Raw genomic sequence first — 19,491 nt, 5'->3', positions numbered from 1 at the left:
CTCCACTCAGCTCATCTCCCTGTACGACTGACTAGCTGTCCTGAGTCCTCCACTCAGCTCATCTCCCTGTATGACTGACTAGCTGTCCTGAGTCCTCCACTCAGCTCATCTCCCTGTATGACTGACTAGCTGTCCTGAGTCCTCCACTCAGCTCATCTCCCTGTACGACTGACTAGCTGTCCTGAGTCCTCCACTCAGCTCATCTCCCTGTACGACTGACTAGCTGTCCTGAGTCCTCCACTCAGCTCATCTCCCTGTACGACTGACTAGCTGTCCTGAGTCCTCCACTCACCTCCCTGTATGACTGACTAGCTGTCCTGAGTCCTCCACTCAGCTCATCTCCCTGTACGACTGACTAGCTGTCCTGAGTCCTCCACTCAGCTCATCTCCCTGTACGACTGACTAGCTGTCCTGAGTCCTCCACTCAGCTCATCTCCCTGTACGACTGACTAGCTGTCCTGAGTCCTCCACTCAGCTCATCTCCCTGTACGACTGACTAGCTGTCCTGAGTCCTCCACTCAGCTCACCTCCCTGTACGACTGACTAGCTGTCCTGAGTCCTCCACTCAGCTCATCTCCCTGTACGACTGACTAGCTGTCCTGAGTCCTCCACTCAGCTCATCTCCCTGTATGACTGACTAGCTGTTCTGAGTCCTCCACTCAGCTCACCTCCCTGTACGACTGACTAGCTGTCCTGAGTCCTCCACTCAGCTCACCTCCCTGTACGACTGACTAGCTGTCCTGAGTCCTCCACTCAGCTCACCTCCCTGTACGACTGACTAGCTGTCCTGAGTCCTCCAATTAGCTCACCTCCCTGTACGACTGACTAGCTGTCCTGAGTCCTCCACTCAGCTCACCTCCCTGTACGACTGACTAGCTGTCCTGAGTCCTCCACTCAGCTCACCTCCCTGTACGACTGACTAGCTGTCCTGAGTCCTCCACTCAGCTCACCTCCCTGTACGACTGACTAGCTGTCCTGAGTCCTCCACTCAGCTCATCTCCCTGTATGACTGACTAGCTGTCCTGAGTCCTCCACTCAGCTCACCTCCCTGTACGACTGACTAGCTGTCCTGAGTCCTCCACTCAGCTCACCTCCCTGTACGACTGACTAGCTGTTCTGAGTCCTCCACTCAGCTCACCTCCCTGTACGACTGACTAGCTGTTCTGAGTCCTCCACTCAGCTCACCTCCCTGTACGACTGACTAGCTGTCCTGAGTCCTCCACTCAGCTCACCTCCCTGTACGACTGACTAGCTGTCCTGAGTCCTCCACTCATCTCCCTGTATGACTGACTAGCTGTCCTGAGTCCTCCACTCAGCTCATCTCCCTGTACGACTGACTAGCTGTCCTGAGTCCTCCACTCAGCTCACCTCCCTGTATGACTGACTAGCTGTCCTGAGTCCTCCACTCAGCTCATCTCCCTGTACGACTGACTAGCTGTCCTGAGTCCTCCACTCAGCTCACCTCCCTGTATGACTGACTAGCTGTCCTGAGTCCTCCACTCAGCTCATCTCCCTGTACGACTGACTAGCTGTCCTGAGTCCTCCACAAAGCTCATCTCCCTGTACGACTGACTAGCTGTCCTGAGTCCTCCACTCAGCTCATCTCCCTGTACGACTGACTAGCTGTCCTGAGTCCTCCACTCAGCTCATCTCCCTGTACGACTGACTAGCTGTCCTGAGTCCTCCACTCAGCTCACCTCCCTGTACGACTGACTAGCTGTCCTGAGTCCTCCACTCATCTCCCTGTATGACTGACTAGCTGTTCTGAGTCCTCCACTCAGCTCATCTCCCTGTATGACTGACTAGCTGTCCTGAGGCCTCCACTCAGCTCACCTCCCTGTATGACTGACTAGCTGTCCTGAGTCCTCCACTCAGCTCATCTCCCTGTACGACTGACTAGCTGTCCTGAGTCCTCCACTCAGCTCACCTCCCTGTATGACTGACTAGCTGTCCTGAGTCCTCCACTCAGCTCATCTCCCTGTACGACTGACTAGCTGTCCTGAGTCCTCCACAAAGCTCATCTCCCTGTACGACTGACTAGCTGTCCTGAGTCCTCCACTCAGCTCATCTCCCTGTACGACTGACTAGCTGTTCTGAGTCCTCCACTCAGCTCATCTCCCTGTATGACTGACTAGCTGTCCTGAGTCCTCCACTCAGCTCATCTCCCTGTATGACTGACTATCTGTCCTGAGTCCTCCACTCAGCTCATCTCCCTGTATGACTGACTAGCTGTCCTGAGTCCTCCACTCAGCTCACCTCCCTGTACGACTGACTAGCTGTCCTGAGTCCTCCACTCATCTCCCTGTATGACTGACTAGCTGTCCTGAGTCCTCCACTCAGCTCATCTCCCTGTACGACTGACTAGCTGTCCTGAGTCCTCCACTCAGCTCATCTCCCTGTACGACTGACTAGCTGTCCTGAGTCCTCCACTCAGCTCATCTCCCTGTATGACTGACTAGCTGTCCTGAGTCCTCCACTCAGCTCATCTCCCTGTACGACTGACTAGCTGTCCTGAGTCCTCCACTCATCTCCCTGTATGACTGACTAGCTGTCCTGAGTCCTCCACTCAGCTCATCTCCCTGTACGACTGACTAGCTGTCCTGAGTCCTCCACTCAGCTCATCTCCCTGTACGACTGACTAGCTGTCCTGAGTCCTCCACTCATCTCCCTGTATGACTGACTAGCTGTCCTGAGTCCTCCACTCAGCTCATCTCCCTGTACGACTGACTAGCTGTCCTGAGTCCTCCACTCAGCTCATCTCCCTGTACGACTGACTAGCTGTCCTGAGTCCTCCACTCAGCTCACCTCCCTGTACGACTGACTAGCTGTCCTGAGTCCTCCACTCATCTCCCTGTATGACTGACTAGCTGTCCTGAGTCCTCCACTCATCTCCCTGTATGACTGACTAGCTGTCCTGAGTCCTCCACTCAGCTCATCTCCCTGTACGACTGACTAGCTGTCCTGAGTCCTCCACTCAGCTCATCTCCCTGTATGACTGACTAGCTGTCCTGAGTCCTCCACTCAGCTCATCTCCCTGTATGACTGACTAGCTGTCCTGAGTCCTCCACTCAGCTCATCTCCCTGTACGACTGACTAGCTGTCCTGAGTCCTCCACTCAGCTCATCTCCCTGTACGACTGACTAGCTGTTCTGAGTCCTCCACTCAGCTCATCTCCCTGTATGACTGACTAGCTGTCCTGAGTCCTCCACTCAGCTCATCTCCCTGTATGACTGACTAGCTGTCCTGAGTCCTCCACTCAGCTCACCTCCCTGTATGACTGACTAGCTGTTCTGAGTCCTCCACTCAGCTCACCTCCCTGTATGACTGACTAGCTGTTCTGAGTCCTCCACTCAGCTCATCTCCCTGTATGACTGACTAGCTGTCCTGAGTCCTCCACTCAGCTCATCTCCCTGTATGACTGACTAGCTGTTCTGAGTCCTCCACTCAGCTCACCTCCCTGTATGACTGACTAGCTGTCCTGAGTCCTCCACTCAGCTCACCTCCCTGTATGACTGACTAGCTGTCCCGAGTCCTCCACTCAGCTCACCTCCCTGTATGACTGACTAGCTGTTCTGAGTCCTCCACTCAGCTCATCCCCCTGTATGACTGACTAGCTGTCCTGAGTCCTCCACTCAGCTCACCTCCCTGTACGACTGACTAGCTGTACTGAGTCCTCCAATCAGCTCATCTCCCTGTACGACTGACTAGCTGTACTGAGTCCTCCACTCAGCTCACCTCCCTGTATGACTGACTAGCTGTTCTGAGTCCTCCACTCAGCTCATCTCCCTGTATGACTGACTAGCTGTCCTGAGTCCTCCACTCAGCTCATCTCCCTGTATGACTGACTAGCTGTCCTGAGTCCTCCACTCAGCTCATCTCCCTGTATGACTGACTAGCTGTCCTGAGTCCTCCACTCAGCTCATCTCCGGGGGAAGAATATAAAAAGAGTACTTCCTGTATCTAAAGGGATATTTCCTGTTCCTCGTGCCCCACGGAGATCACATCACATCCTTGGCAATAGTCAACAATACCGTGACTCCATTCAAAAACTGTACCTGAAAACCAGTTTGTAACTAATCTCATCTGACATGACTAGATTGATTAAAAGCACCACGAAGGTGACGCACCTACTTCTATAGGAAGTCAGATCGTCATGGAGTTAAGGAGAGAAGGAAGCATTTTGGTACTGGCCCTCTGTCTGTTCTGCCTATGCCTCCTTCGCCTTGTTATAAGGCAGGGTGCTGCCTGAAGTGTACTGTATGACAAGAGTATTGTGTGTTCTCTCGTCCCGTCGTCTGTCTGTCTGTCGGTCGGCTGGGAGATTGATGGTGTGCTGGTGGGGCCTGAAGCAGAGGCAGAGCATCCGGACCAGACGGGGGCCAGGCAAGTCTCACAGACACCGTCGACTCGACAGAGCTTTGGCTTGTGAGAACCTGGACCCATAGCCACTGAGTATCACATCCGTCCGTGATTGGGAGTCCAATAGGATGGCGCACAATTGGCCCAGCGTCGTCCGGGTTTGGCCGGGGGTAGGCCGTCATTGTAAATAAGAATTTGTTCTTAACGGACTTGCCTAGTTAAATTAAAAGGTTAAATAAATTATTTTAAAGTGTCTCAGAGTACGAGTGCTGATCTAGGATCTGTCCATACAATATTATTAGTATGATCTCTATCCAGACCAATGTTCTGTCCTGTTCTCTGTACTGACCACTGTTCTCCGTCCTGTTCTCCGTCCTGTTCTCCGTCCTGACCACTGTTCTCCGTCCTGACCACTGTTCTCCGTCCTGATCTCTGTTCTCCGTCCTGACCACTGTTCTCCGTCCTGACCACTGTTCTCCGTCCTGATCACTGTTCTCCGTCCTGACCACTGTTCTCCGTCCTGACCACTGTTCTCCGTCCTGACCACTGTTCTCCGTCCTGACCACTGTTCTCCGTCCTGACCACTGTTCTCCGTCCTGATCTCTGTTCTCCGTCCTGTTCTCTGTTCTCCGTCCTGACCACTGTTCTCCGTCCTGTTCTCCGTCCAGACCACTGTTCTCCGTCCTGTTCTCCGTCCTGTTCTCCGTCCTGACCACTGTTCTCCGTCCTGACCACTGTTCTCCGTCCTGACCACTGTTCTCCGTCCTGACCACTGTTCTCCGTCCTGACCACTGTTCTCCGTCCTGACCACTGTTCTCCGTCCTGTTCTCCGTCCTGTTCTCCGTCCTGTTCTCCGTCCTGATCACTGTTCTCCGTCCTGACCACTGTTCTCCGTCCTGACCACTGTTCTCCGTCCTGACCACTGTTCTCCGTCCTGACCACTGTTCTCCGTCCTGTTCTCCGTCCTGACCACTGTTCTCCGTCCTGATCACTGTTCTCCGTCCTGACCACTGTTCTCCGTCCTGACCACTGTTCTCCGTCCTGATCACTGTTCTCCGTCCTGACCACTGTTCTCCGTCCTGTTCTCCGTCCTGACCACTGTTCTCCGTCCTGATCACTGTTCTCCGTCCTGACCACTGTTCTCCGTCCTGACCACTGTTCTCCGTCCTGACCACTGTTCTCCGTCCTGACCACTGTTCTCCGTCCTGACCACTGTTCTCCGTCCTGACCACTGTTCTCCGTCCTGACCACTGTTCTGACCACTGTTCTCCGTCCTGACCACTGTTCTCCGTCCTGACCACTGTTCTGATCACTGTTCTCCGTCCTGATCACTGTTCTCCGTCCTGACCACTGTTCTCCGTCCTGACCACTGTTCTCCGTCCTGACCACTGTTCTCCGTCCTGATCTCTGTTCTCCGTCCTGACCACTGTTCTCCGTCCTGACCACTGTTCTCTGTCCTGATCACTGTTCTCCGTCCTGACCACTGTTCTCCGTCCTGATCACTGTTCTCCGTCCTGACCACTGTTCTCCGGCCTGACCACTGTTCTCCGTCCTGATCTCTGTTCTCCGTCCTGACCACTGTTCTCCGTCCTGACCACTGTTCTCCGTCCTGACCTCTGTTCTCCGTCCTGACCACTGTTCTCCGTCCTGACCACTGTTCTCCGTCCTGACCACTGTTCTCCGTCCTGACCACTGTTCTCCGTCCTGATCTCTGTTCTCCGTCCTGACCACTGTTCTCCGTCCTGACCACTGTTCTCCGTCCTGATCTCTGTTCTCCGTCCTGACCACTGTTCTCCGTCCTGACCACTGTTCTCCGTCCTGACCACTGTTCTCCGTCCTGTTCTCCGTCCTGACCACTGTTCTCCGTCCTGACCACTGTTCTCCGTCCTGACCACTGTTCTCCGTCCTGACCACTGTTCTCCGTCCTGTTCTCCGTCCTGATCTCTGTTCTCCGTCCTGACCACTGTTCTCCGTCCTGACCACTGTTCTCCGTCCTGTTCTCCGTCCTGATCTCTGTTCTCCGTCCTGACCACTGTTCTCCGTCCTGACCACTGTTCTCCATCCTGACCACTGTTCTCCATCCTGACCACTGTTCTCCGTCCTGATCACTGTTCTCCGTCCTGACCACTGTTCTCCGTCCTGACCACTGTTCTCCGTCCTGACCACTGTTCTCCGTCCTGACCACTGTTCTGATCACTGTTCTCCGTCCTGACCACTGTTCTCCGTCCTGACCACTGTTCTCCGTCCTGACCACTGTTCTCCGTCCTGATCTCTGTTCTCCGTCCTGACCACTGTTCTCCGTCCTGACCACTGTTCTCTGTCCTGATCACTGTTCTCCGTCCTGATCACTGTTCTCCGTCCTGACCACTGTTCTCCGTCCTGATCACTGTTCTCCGTCCTGACCACTGTTCTCCGGCCTGACCACTGTTCTCCGTCCTGATCTCTGTTCTCCGTCCTGACCACTGTTCTCCGTCCTGACCACTGTTCTCCGTCCTGATCTCTGTTCTCCGTCCTGACCACTGTTCTCCGTCCTGACCACTGTTCTCCGTCCTGACCACTGTTCTCCGTCCTGACCACTGTTCTCCGTCCTGATCTCTGTTCTCCGTCCTGACCACTGTTCTCCGTCCTGACCACTGTTCTCCGTCCTGATCTCTGTTCTCCGTCCTGACCACTGTTCTCCGTCCTGACCACTGTTCTCCGTCCTGTTCTCCGTCCTGACCACTGTTCTCCGTCCTGACCACTGTTCTCCGTCCTGACCACTGTTCTCCGTCCTGTTCTCCGTCCTGATCTCTGTTCTCCGTCCTGACCACTGTTCTCCGTCCTGACCACTGTTCTCCGTCCTGTTCTCCGTCCTGATCTCTGTTCTCCGTCCTGACCACTGTTCTCCGTCCTGACCACTGTTCTCCGTCCTGACCACTGTTCTCCGTCCTGACCACTGTTCTCCGTCCTGACCACTGTTCTCCGTCCTGATCACTGTTCTCCATCCTGACCGTCCAGACCACTGTTCTCCGTCCTGATCTCTGTTCTCCGTCCTGACCACTGTTCTCCGTCCTGATCACTGTTCTCCGTCCTGATCACTGTTCTCCGTCCTGATCACTGTTCTCTGTCCTGATCTCTGTTCTCCGTCCTGATCACTGTTCTCCGTCCTGATCACTGTTCTCCGTCCTGATCACTGTTCTCCGTCCTGACCACTGTTCTCCGTCCTGATCTCTGTTCTCCATCCTGACCACTGTTCTCCGTCCTGATCTCTGTTCTCCGTCCTGATCACTGTTCTCCGTCCTGATCACTGTTCTCCGTCCTGACCACTGTTCTCCGTCCTGACCACTGTTCTCCGTCCTGATCACTGTTCTCCGTCCTGATCACTGTTCTCCATCCTGACCACTGTTCTGACCACTGTTCTCCGTCCTGACCACTGTTCTCCGTCCTGACCACTGTTCTCCGTCCTGACCACTGTTCTCCGTCCTGACCACTGTTCTCCGTCCTGATCACTGTTCTCTGTCCTGATCACTGTTCTCCGTCCTGATCACTGTTCTCCATCCTGACCACTGTTCTGACCACTGTTCTCCGTCCTGACCACTGTTCTCCGTCCTGATCTCTGTTCTCCGTCCTGACCACTGTTCTCCGTCCTGATCACTGTTCTCCGTCCTGACCACTGTTCTCCGTCCTGATCACTGTTCTCCGTCCTGATCACTGTTCTCCGTCCTGACCACTGTTCTCCGTCCTGACCACTGTTCTCCGTCCTGATCTCTGTTCTCCGTCCTGACCACTGTTCTCCGTCCTGTTCTCCGTCCTGACCACTGTTCTCCGTCCTGACCACTGTTCTCCGTCCTGACCACTGTTCTCCGTCCTGACCACTGTTCTCCGTCCTGACCACTGTTCTCCGTCCTGACCACTGTTCTCCGTCCTGACCACTGTTCTCCGTCCTGACCACTGTTCTCCGTCCTGACCACTGTTCTCCGTCCTGACCACTGTTCTCCGTCCTGACCACTGTTCTCCGTCCTGATCACTGTTCTCCGTCCTGATCACTGTTCTCCGTCCTGATCACTGTTCTCCGTCCTGACCACTGTTCTCCGTCCTGATCACTGTTCTCCGTCCTGACCACTGTTCTCCGTCCTGATCACTGTTCTCCGTCCTGACCACTGTTCTCCGTCCTGACCACTGTTCTCCGTCCTGACCACTGTTCTCCGTCCTGACCACTGTTCTCCGTCCTGACCACTGTTCTCCGTCCTGATCACTGTTCTCCGTCCTGATCTCTGTTCTCCGTCCTGACCACTGTTCTCCGTCCTGATCACTGTTCTCCGTCCTGACCACTGTTCTCCGTCCTGATCTCTGTTCTCCGTCCTGACCACTGTTCTCCGTCCTGATCACTGTTCTCCGTCCTGACCACTGTTCTCCGTCCTGATCACTGTTCTCCGTCCTGATCACTGTTCTCCATCCTGACCACTGTTCTGACCACTGTTCTCCGTCCTGACCACTGTTCTCCGTCCTGACCACTGTTCTCCGTCCTGATCACTGTTCTCCGTCCTGATCACTGTTCTCCGTCCTGATCACTGTTCTCCGTCCTGATCACTGTTCTCCGTCCTGACCACTGTTCTCCGTCCTGACCACTGTTCTCCGTCCTGACCACTGTTCTCCGTCCTGATCACTGTTCTCCGTCCTGTTCTCCGTCCTGATCTCTGTTCTCCGTCCTGACCACTGTTCTCCGTACTGACCACTGTTCTCCGTCCTGACCACTGTTCTCCGTCCTGTTCTCCGTCCTGATCACTGTTCTCCGTCCTGTTCTCCGTCCTGATCTCTGTTCTCCGTCCTGATCTCTGTTCTCCGTCCTGACCACTGTTCTCCGTACTGACCACTGTTCTCCGTCCTGACCACTGTTCTCCGTCCTGTTCTCCGTCCTGATCTCTGTTCTCCGTCCTGACCACTGTTCTCCGTCCTGACCACTGTTCTCCGTCCTGACCACTGTTCTCCGTCCTGTTCTCCGTCCTGACCACTGTTCTCCGTCCTGATCACTGTTCTCCGTCCTGACCACTGTTCTCCGTACTGACCACTGTTCTCCGTCCTGTTCTCTGTTCTCCGTCCTGACCACTGTTCTCCGTACTGACCGCTGTTCTCCGTCCTGACCACTGTTCTCCGTCCTGACCACTGTTCTCCGTACTGACCACTGTTCTCCGTCCTGTTCTCTGTTCTCCGTTCTGACCACTGTTCTCCGTCCAGACCACTGTTCTCCGTCCTGACCACTGTTCTCTGATCCTACTCTAAGAGGCTTTGTGGATACGGGCCCTGATTAGACAACCGTAGTGAAGCAGTCACTGTGGAGCCGTGGACTTGTACGTCTCTTCGGGGAACAGTGTCTTCGTGGCCAATCGGCACCTGGATCACAACAACAAGTGGTCTCTTTTTCCACCTCAGTGACTGAATCAGTTTATAGAAACTCTCTCTATATAATAACATATATAATGAATGTAAAAAATCATTAAATGACCAAACCCGTTCACAGGAATGGATAACAGTAGAGATTCCTCCAGTCTCCACAGATTTGGGAAAATCTGCATTTTGTTTTTATACCCCAAATTTGTGGAACATTCTGGAGAGTTCGCTGCAGTTAGATGTGCCGGTGCCACTCTATGAGGACCTCTATCTAGTTGAATGTGATTGTTTTAAAATGTTTCTTTGATATTATTTTTACTGTGCTGAATTTGATTGTTTTATACAGGTGCGTGTGGTATGTTTTAATATTCCGGTTTTTATTGTCATGTGTACAGGGCTCTCTTATAAAACACATTAGAATCTCAATGTGACTCCCTGTTTCAATAAAGGTTCAGTACATCAAATCCTCATACTGTGTCTCTCCCCGTAAAGCCACGTGTTCCTGAGTGTGTTTCCCCTGAGGCTGCTGCTTAACAAGCTGCCTGATTTGAGGTCCTTCAGAAATCCCTCCATCTCCCTCCCTCCCCCTCCCCGCCATCCCTCTCACTCCAGCTCTTCCCCTTCCTCCCTCCCTCGTATCCTTGGCCCCCCTGGTATGAAGGGAGAGCAGAGAGATTTAAACAGCTTCAGTCATATTTTCTCACCTTAAGGTCAGAACCAGTGATCTGTGAAGCCCGCATAGACAAATATGACAGTGTGTGTGCGTGTGTGTGTGTATGTGTATGTGTATGTGTGTGTGTGTGTGTGTGTGTGTGTGTGTGTGTGTGTGTGTGTGTGTGTGTGTGTGTGTGTGTGTGTGTGTGTGTGTGTGTGTTTTTGTCCACATCCATATACTGTAACTCTACCTTGGGTGGCACATAGAACTCCAACAGGAACTTGTCACCCCCTTCGTCCCTCCTGGTCTTCCTCAGCAGCAACCTACACTTCTGCCACTGAGGCACCCCTATACAGTTAGTATCATCAGCTACCATGTAACGCAGAGCCCCCTCTCTCTGGATCTCCAGCAGCTCAGCCTTGTGCCCCTGAGACCCCCTGGGAAGACGCAGTCTCTGGGACCATCTGTCCCCACCTGGCTCCCCTCCTCCATTGACCCGTCTGACCCCTCCGGACCCCACTACGGGGTCTGGTTCAGGGGAGGCATGACGGTGCCAGATCTCCTTCACCCCGTCCACCACACACAGACTCATGTTCCTCAGAGAGAATCCCTTCTTGAAGCGGGCCTTGGGGTGTCCCACTGACACGTCCTCTGAGCTGCGTGACTGGCCCAGAGCAGAGGGTTTGTGGGCGGGCTGAGGGGTGCGGGAGGTGGCCATAGAGGAGGAACTACCTCCTCCTATCCCTTCTACTCCTAAACCTCCACTGTCCATACTGTCCAGGGACTCGCTGGAGGCACCGGCGTCCTTACGCCGCTGGTAGAGGTCGTTGTGTCCGTAGGGCAAAGGGCAGCCCTGGATCCCCAGGAAGGGAACAATGCTGTATTTGGGGGGAGCGTTGGAGCCGTCGTCCCCTGGCAAGAGCGAGGCCTGGTGGTCCCTAGCCTGGGCGACAGCAGCAGAGAAACACTCCAGGAAGTGTCTGGCGAAGTGCTGCGAGAAGCTGCTGTCAGCACCCGGGGAGTCGTAGCACGGGTTCTCCGTCAGGAAGCGGCGGAACTTGTGGGCAAAGTCGGCGGCGGAGGCACGGGCATGGAGCTCGCAGAACTCTCGCCAGTCGGGCAGCGGGCATGAGGAGAACTCCGGGCTGCCGGGCACTGCCGCACTGTTCATCACTGGGCCATGCCAACCCACCTGCGAGAGGCTGAGAGAGATGACAGAAGGAAAGGAAGGGAGAGAGAGAGGTGTGAGGTGAGAGAGAGAGAGAGAGACAGGTGTGAGGTGAGAGAGAGAGAGGTGTGAGGTGAGAGAGAGCGAGGTGAGAGAGCGCGTGCCAACATACCGTGTGTCTGTCACCAATAGCAGGGAAAAAGACACATTACAGTGAGAATGTGTGCAGCCGAGCATATACACATGACAGCGCCAACAGACCCTGCCGTGTGAAAAACAGAAGATGTGGGAATGAAACAGACTGCTGAGGCTGGGAGATCGTGAGCGTGTCATTGCCCTAAATAGAGGCGACAGGCCCAGTCCTTCTCTCTCTGTGGAACAACGATCTCTCCACACAGCCCTGCCACACCGACACACATCAATCACAAGTCTCATATACCAGCTGACATCATATGTTGTTAAGAGGTTATTGACATGGACGTGACTAGAGCCAGATGGAATCTGCAGGAAATCATTTCCTTTCAATAGTTTTTATCCGGCTGTGTTCATCTAATAAAAATAAAAAATCTGTATCCTTGTTTTGTACCAGTGTTTGGTTTGGAATTCTACAGATAGCATGACTAAAGCGCTGATACAATATAATTAAATACAATCTAAATCAAGAGAAACTTAATACATGAACTGTTTGTCAGCTCGAAATCTACATGTCTAAACTCAAACCGGTGAGTTCTCCCTCCCTCTTTTCTCTTTGTCTATAGGCAGCCTGCATTAGTTGTTATCCCTGTAAATCAATGTGACAGAGACCGCCTGGTTCCTCCTCTCCTACTGGAGATACTCACCCCCCCAATCTCTCACTCTCATCCCTCTCACCCCCCCCCCCCCCATCTATCTCATCCATCTCACCCCCATCTCTCTCCCTCTCATCCATCTCTCTCGCTCTCATCCATCTCACCCCCCCAATCTCTCACTCTCATCCCTCTCACCCCCCCCATCTATCTCATCCATCTCACCCCCATCTCTCTCCCTCTCATCCATCTCTCGCTCTCATCCATCTCACCCCCCAATCTCTCACTCCCTCATCCCTCTCACCCCCCATCTATCTCATCCATCTCACCCCCATCTCTCTTCCTCTCATCCATCTCACCCCCCCTCTCCCTCTCATCCATCTCACCACCTCCCCCATCTCTCTCACCCACCCCCCCCCCCATCTCTCTCACTTTCATCCCATCCCTTCACTCCCCCCCATCTATCTCATCCATCTCACCCCCATCTCTCTCCCTCTCATCCATCTCTCCCGCTCCTCATCCATCTCTGCCCCCATCTCTCCCTCTCATCCATCTCACCCCCCATCTCTCCCTCTCATCCATCTCGACCCCCTCTCTCCCTCTCATCCATCTCACCACCTCCCCCATCTCTCTCACCCCCCCATCTCTCTCACGCTCATCCCTCACCCCCCATCATCTCTCACCCCCATCTCTCACCCCCCCTACCCCCATCTCTCTCTGCCTCACTGGATGTATGACTCAACCCTATCCCTTCACTCCCTGCCTTGCCAGGCCCAGGCTGTGCCAAACCACATCAGATCACACACAAACGCTCTCGCTCTCTCCCCCTTCTCCATCTCATTTCTCCCCCAGTACTCCTGCTCCCCATTGCTAGCCCCCCCCCCAGCTTCTCTCCACTCTGAAGCCCTGCAGTAAAGAACCAACTGAGCTGGATTAAAATCAGGTCACATGAAGGACCCTGACTGAGCCCGGGGAAGGATAAGGAGAAACCCCCCAGTACATACAGCTGAGAGAGAAACCCCCAGTACATACAGCTGAGAGAGAAACCCCCCAGTACATACAGCAGAGGGAGAAACCCCCCAGTACATACAGCTGAGAGAGAAACCCCCCAGTACATACAGCTGAGAGAGAAACCCCCCAGTACATACAGCAGAGGGAGAAACCCCCCAGTACATACAGCAGAGGGAGAAACCCCCCAGTACATACAGCTGAGAGAGAAACCCCCCAGTACATACAGCTGAGAGAGAAACCCCCCAGTACATACAGCAGAGGGAGAAACCCCCCAGTACATACAGCAGAGGGAGAAACCCCCCAGTACATACAGCAGAGGGAGAAACCCCCAGTACATACAGCTGAGAGAGAACCCCCCCAGTACATACAGCTGAGAGAGAAACCCCCCAGTACATACAGCTGAGAGAGAAACCCCCCAGTACATACAGCAGAGGGAGAAACCCCCCAGTACATACAGCAGAGAGAGAAACCCCCCAGTACATACAGCTGAGAGAGAAACCCCCCAGTACATACAGCAGAGGGAGAAACCCCCAGTACATACAGCTGAGAGAGAACCCCCCCAGTACATACAGCTGAGAGAGAAACCCCCCAGTACATACAGCTGAGAGAGAAACCCCCCAGTACATACAGCTGAGAGAGAAACCCCCCAGTACATATAGCAGAGGGAGAAACCCCCCAGTACATACAGCAGAGGGAGAAACCCCCCAGTACATACAGCAGAGGGAGAAACCCCCCAGTACATACAACTGAGAGAGAAACCCCCCAGTACATACAGCTGAGAGAGGGAGCTTCCATCTACCACCTTCTTTCAACATGTAAAGACTTGTATATCTAGAGTTTGTGGAGGGAAGGGTAAGATAGGGGGAGGAAGGAGGAGAGGATAGGAGGGAGGAAGGAAGGAGGGAGGAAGGAAGGAGGGAACAAAGGATAGGGGGAGGAAGGAGGAGGGGGGAGGAAGGAGGAGGGGGGAGGAAGGAGGAGAGGATAGGAGGGAGGAAGGAGGAGAGGATAAAATCAGAAGACAGGTTCATGTTCAGTGAAATCCCTCGCCTCTCTCAACTCTGGATCCTCTACCAGAGGAAATACAGCAGGAATGATCGGCATTGCATCAATGTCTCCAGTCTTCCCTCAGATGAATCCCAGCCAGAAATCAGCACAATGTAATTGAAGAATCCATAGTCTCGAACCACTTCCGGGAAAATTGGACAACACTAAACAAACACAGTTTTTTATCCAAAATGGAGATGTATGGATAAACCACTTCTTCAATCTTTTTGGCTCTATTACAAAGAACAAAGAGCAAAAACATATACATGATGAAATACAAATCTTAGAAACAACTATTAAAAGACTACCAGAGCCCACTGGATTCTCCAATTGGGGCGGCAGTGTAGCCTAGCGGCAGTGTAGCCTAGTGGTAGCCTAGTGGTTACCACTAGTGTTGCTTTTAATCAGGGCAAGGTGACTGGTAACATGACTGAATAAAAACAGTGCAGCTATTCCCTCCGCAAGGCTATCAAACAAGCTAAGCGTCAATATAGAGACAAAGTAGAATCTCAATTCAACGGCTCAGACACAAGAGGTATGTGGCAGGGTCTACAGTCAATCACGGACTACAAGAAGAAATCCAGCCCAGTCACGGAACAGGATGTCTTGCTCCCAGGCAGACTAAATAACTTTTTTGCCCGCTTTGAGGACAATACAGTGCCACTGACACAGCCTGCAACGAAAACATGCAGTCTCTCCTTCACTGCAGCCGAGGTGAGTAAAACATTTAAACGTGTTAACCCTCGCAAGGCTGCAGGCCCAGACGGCATCCCCAGCCGCGCCCTCAGAGCATGCGCAGACCAGCTGGCTGGTGTGTTTACGGACATATTCAATCAATCCCTATCCCAGTCTGCTGTTCCCACATGCTTCAAGAGGGCCACCATTGTTCCTGTTCCCAAGAAAGCTAAGGTAACTGAGCTAAACGACTACCGCCCGTAGCACTCACTTCCGTCATCATGAAGTGCTTTGAGAGACTAGTCAAGGACCATATCACCTCCACCCTACCTGACACCCTAGACCCACTCCAATTTGCTTACCGCCCAAATAGGTCCACAGACGACGCAATCTCAACCACACTGCACACTGCCCTAACCCATCTGGACAAGAGGAATACCTATGTGAGAATGCTGTTCATCGACTACAGCTCGGCATTTAACACTATAGTACCCTCCAAGCTCGTCATCAAGCTCGATACCCTGGGTCTCGACCCCGCCCTGTCCAACTGGGTACTGGACTTCCTGACGGGCCGCCCCCAGGTGGTGAGGGTAGGCAACAACATCTCCACCCCGCTGATCCTCAACACTGGGGCCCCACAAGGGTGCGTTCTGAGCCCTCTCCTGTACTCCCTGTTCACCCACGACTGCGCGGCCATGCACGCCTCCAACTCAATCATCAAGTTTGTGGACGACACAACAGTGGTAGGCTTGATTACCAACAACGACGAGACGGCCTACAGGGAGGAGGTGAGGGCCCTCGGAGTGTGGTGTCAGGACAATGACCTCACACTCAACGTCAACAAAACTAAGGAGATGATTGTACCAGCCCTTTCAAGCTTAACATCCTTATCATTTTGCCCTCCAGGTTCCCTCGAGAGTTCATCAATGAGCTTGATGCCTTGACTTCAGGAAACAGCAGAGGGAACACCCCCTATCCACATCGATGGAACAGTAGTGGAGAGGGTAGTAAGTTTTAAGTTCCTCGGCATACACAATCACAGACAAACTGAATTGGTCCACTCACACAGACAGCATCGTGAAGAAGGCGCAGCAGCGCACTACTCTTCAACCTCAGGAGGCTGAAGAAATTCGGCTTGTCACCAAAAGCACTCACAAACTTCTACAGATGCACAATCAAGAGCATCCTGGCGGGCTGTATCACCGCCTGGTACGGCAACTGCTCCGCCCACAACCGTAAGGCTCTCCAGAGGGTAGTGAGGTCTGCACAACGCATCACCGGGGGCAAACTACCTGCCCTCCAGGACACCTACACCACCCGATGTTACAGGAAGGCCATAAAGATCATCAAGGACAACAACCACCCGAGCCACTGCCTGTTCACCCCGCTATCATCCAGAAGGCGAGGTCAGTACAGGTGCATCAAAGCTGGGACCGAGATACTGAACTCTGTTGGCTGGGCTCCCCTGCCTGGCTGGCAGCCTCCTGCCGTGTGCCATTTACAAGACCATGGTGCTTGCCTACTCCAGAACGCCCTACACCCAAACAAGGGCAGCCTCTGAGCCTCTCGCCTCCCTACCACTGAGGAAGTAACAGCTCCTATCTCAAGGCCATCAGACTGTTAAACAGCCACCACTAACATTGAGTGGCTGCTGCCAACACACTGACTCAACTCCAGCCACTTTAATAATGGGAATTGATGTAAAATATATCACTATCCACTTTAAACAATGCTACCTAATATAATGTTTACATACCCTACATTATTCATCTCATATGTATACGTATATACTGTACTCTATATCATCGACTGCATCCTTATGTAATACATGTATCACTAGCCACTTTAACTATGCCACTTTGTTTACATACTCATCTCATATGTATATACTGTACTCGATACCATCTACTGTATCTTGCCAATGCTGCTCTGCACCATCACTCATTCATATCTTTATGTACATATTCTTTATCTCCTTACACTGTGTATAAGAAATTAGTTTGGGAATTGTTAGTTAGATTACTTGTTGGTTATTACTGCATTGTCGGAACTAGAAGCACAAGCATTTCACTACACTTGCATTAACATCTGCTAACCATGTGTATTTGACAAATAACATTTGATTTGATTTGAAAGCAGGGACCGAGAGACTGAAAAACAGCTTCTATCTCAAGGCCAACAGCCACCACTAACATGCTGCCAACATACTGACTCAACTCCAGCCACTTTAATAAAGGAATAGATGGGAAAATGTATCACTAGCCACTTTAAACAATGCCACTTAATATAATGTTTATATACCCTCCATTACTCATCTCATATGTATATGTAAATACTGTACTCATTTAAACTGCTGCATCTTGCCATCTTTATGTAATACATGTATCATTAAACTATGCCACTTTGTTTACATACCCTACATTACTCATCTCATATGTATATACTGTACTCTGTACCATCTACTGCATCTTGCCTCTGAGTGATGGTACAGAACGGCATTCATATATCTTTATGTACATATTCTTTATCCCTTTACACTTGTGTGTATAAGGTAGTAGTTGTGGAATTGTTAGCTAGATTACTTGTAGGTTATTACTGCACTGTCGGAACTAGAAGCACAAGCATTTCGCTACACTCGCATTAACATCTGCTAACCATGTGTATGTGACAGATAAATTGTGATTTGATTTGAGTTAGTACTACAGGATGCAAATTTCTGTTTGAAAAGGCTAGCCTTCGCTTTCCTAACTGCCTGTGTATATTTGTTCCTAACTTCCCTGAAAAGTTGCATATCGCGGGGGGCTATTTGATGCTAATGCAGAACGCCACAGGATGTTTTTGTGCTGCTCAAGGGCAGACAGGTCTGGAGTGAACCAAGGACTATATCTATTCCTAGTTCTACATTTTTTGAATGGGGCATGTATATTTAAGACGGTGAGGAAGGCACTTTTAAAGAATAGCCAGGCATCATCTACTGACGGGATGAGGTCAATGTCATTCCAGGATACCCCAGCCAGGTCGATTAGAAAGGCCCGCTCGCAGAAGTGTTTTAGGGAGCATTTGACAGTGATGAGGGGTGGTTGTTTGGTCGCAGATCCATTACGGATGCAGGCAATGATCGCTGAGATCTTGATTGAAAACAGCAGAGGTGTATTTGGAGGGCGAGTTAGTTAGGATGACATCTATGAGGGTGCACGTGTTTACAGATTTGGGGTTGTACCTGGTAGGTTCATTGATAATTTGTGTGAGATTGAGGGCATCAAGTTTAGATTGTAGAATGGCCGGGGTGTTAAGCATGTCCCAGTTTAGGTCACCTAGTCACCAGCACGAGCTCAGAAGATAGATGGGGGGCAATCAATTCACATATGGTATCGAGGGCATAGCTGGGGGCAGAGGGAGGTCTATAGCAAGCGGCAACAGTGAGAGACTTGTTTCTGGAAAGGTGCATTTTTAGAAGTAGAAGCTCAAATTGTTTGGGTACAGACTTGGATAGTAATACAGAACATCTTTGCAGTAGATTGCAACACCGCCCCCTTGGCAGTTCTATCTTGGCGGAAAATGTTATAGTTAGCCATGGAGACATCAGGGTTTTTGGTGGTTTTCCTAAGCCAGGATTTAGACACGGCTAAGACAAATGGGTTGGCAGAGTGTGCTAAAGCAGTGAGTAAAACAAACTTAGGGAATAGGCTTCCAATGTTAACATTCATGAATCCAAGGCTTTTACGGTTACAGAAGTCAACAAATGAGAGCACCTGGGGGTGGGAGTGGAGCAAGGCACTGCAGGACCTGGATTAACCTCCACGTCACCAGAGGAACAGAGGAGAAGTAGGATAAGGGTACGGCTAAATGCTATAAGAACTGGCCGTCTGGCACGTTCGGAACAGAGCAGGTTTCTGGGCACGATAGCATAGATACATAAGGTAAGGTAGGATGTGAGTACATTGGAGGTAAACCTAGGCATTGAGTAATGATGAGAGAGATATAGTCTCTAGAGACGTTTAAACCAGGTGATGTCATCGCATATGTAGAAGGTGGAACAACATGGTTGGTTTTTTATTTTACCTTTATTTAACGAGGCAAGTCGGTTAAGAACAAATTCTTATTTTCAATGACAGCCTTGTCAGCTCGGGATTTGAACTTGCAACCTTTCGGTTACTAGTCCAACGCTCTAACCACTGGGCTACCCTGCCACCCCAAGGCATATTGAGCAGGGCTAAAGGCTCTACAGTAAAATAAGACAGTAATCACTAACCAGGACAGTAATGGACGAGGCATATTGATATTAGAGAGAGGCATGCATAGCCAAGTGAACATATGGGTCCAGTGAGTGGTTGGGCTGACTGGGGACACGGCTATTCAGACAGTTAGCAGGCCGATGCTAACAAGCTAGCCGTTAGTAGGCTTGGGGCTAAACAAGCTAGCAG

General features: G+C 51.8%; 1 protein-coding gene across 2 annotated transcripts in view; it reads right to left on the bottom strand.

The window, feature by feature from the left end:
* LOC135553203 (SH2B adapter protein 2-like) overlaps positions 1-19,491 on the bottom strand; it is a 47,488-nt gene that overhangs the window by 18,388 nt on the left and 9,609 nt on the right. For both annotated transcript variants that reach the window (XM_064985373.1, XM_064985374.1), the window contains exon 2: positions 10,632-11,583. In XM_064985373.1, the coding sequence (XP_064841445.1) occupies positions 10,632-11,552 (921 nt within the window). In that variant the 5' untranslated portion in view covers positions 11,553-11,583. The remainder of the gene's footprint in view (positions 1-10,631; positions 11,584-19,491) is intronic.

Source organism: Oncorhynchus masou, chromosome 13, assembly GCF_036934945.1.
Source record: "Oncorhynchus masou masou isolate Uvic2021 chromosome 13, UVic_Omas_1.1, whole genome shotgun sequence".
Lineage (NCBI taxonomy): Eukaryota > Metazoa > Chordata > Actinopteri > Salmoniformes > Salmonidae > Oncorhynchus > Oncorhynchus masou.
The sequence above is the reverse complement of the archived record's forward strand: the minus strand, read 5'-3'. Positions and strand labels throughout refer to the sequence as shown.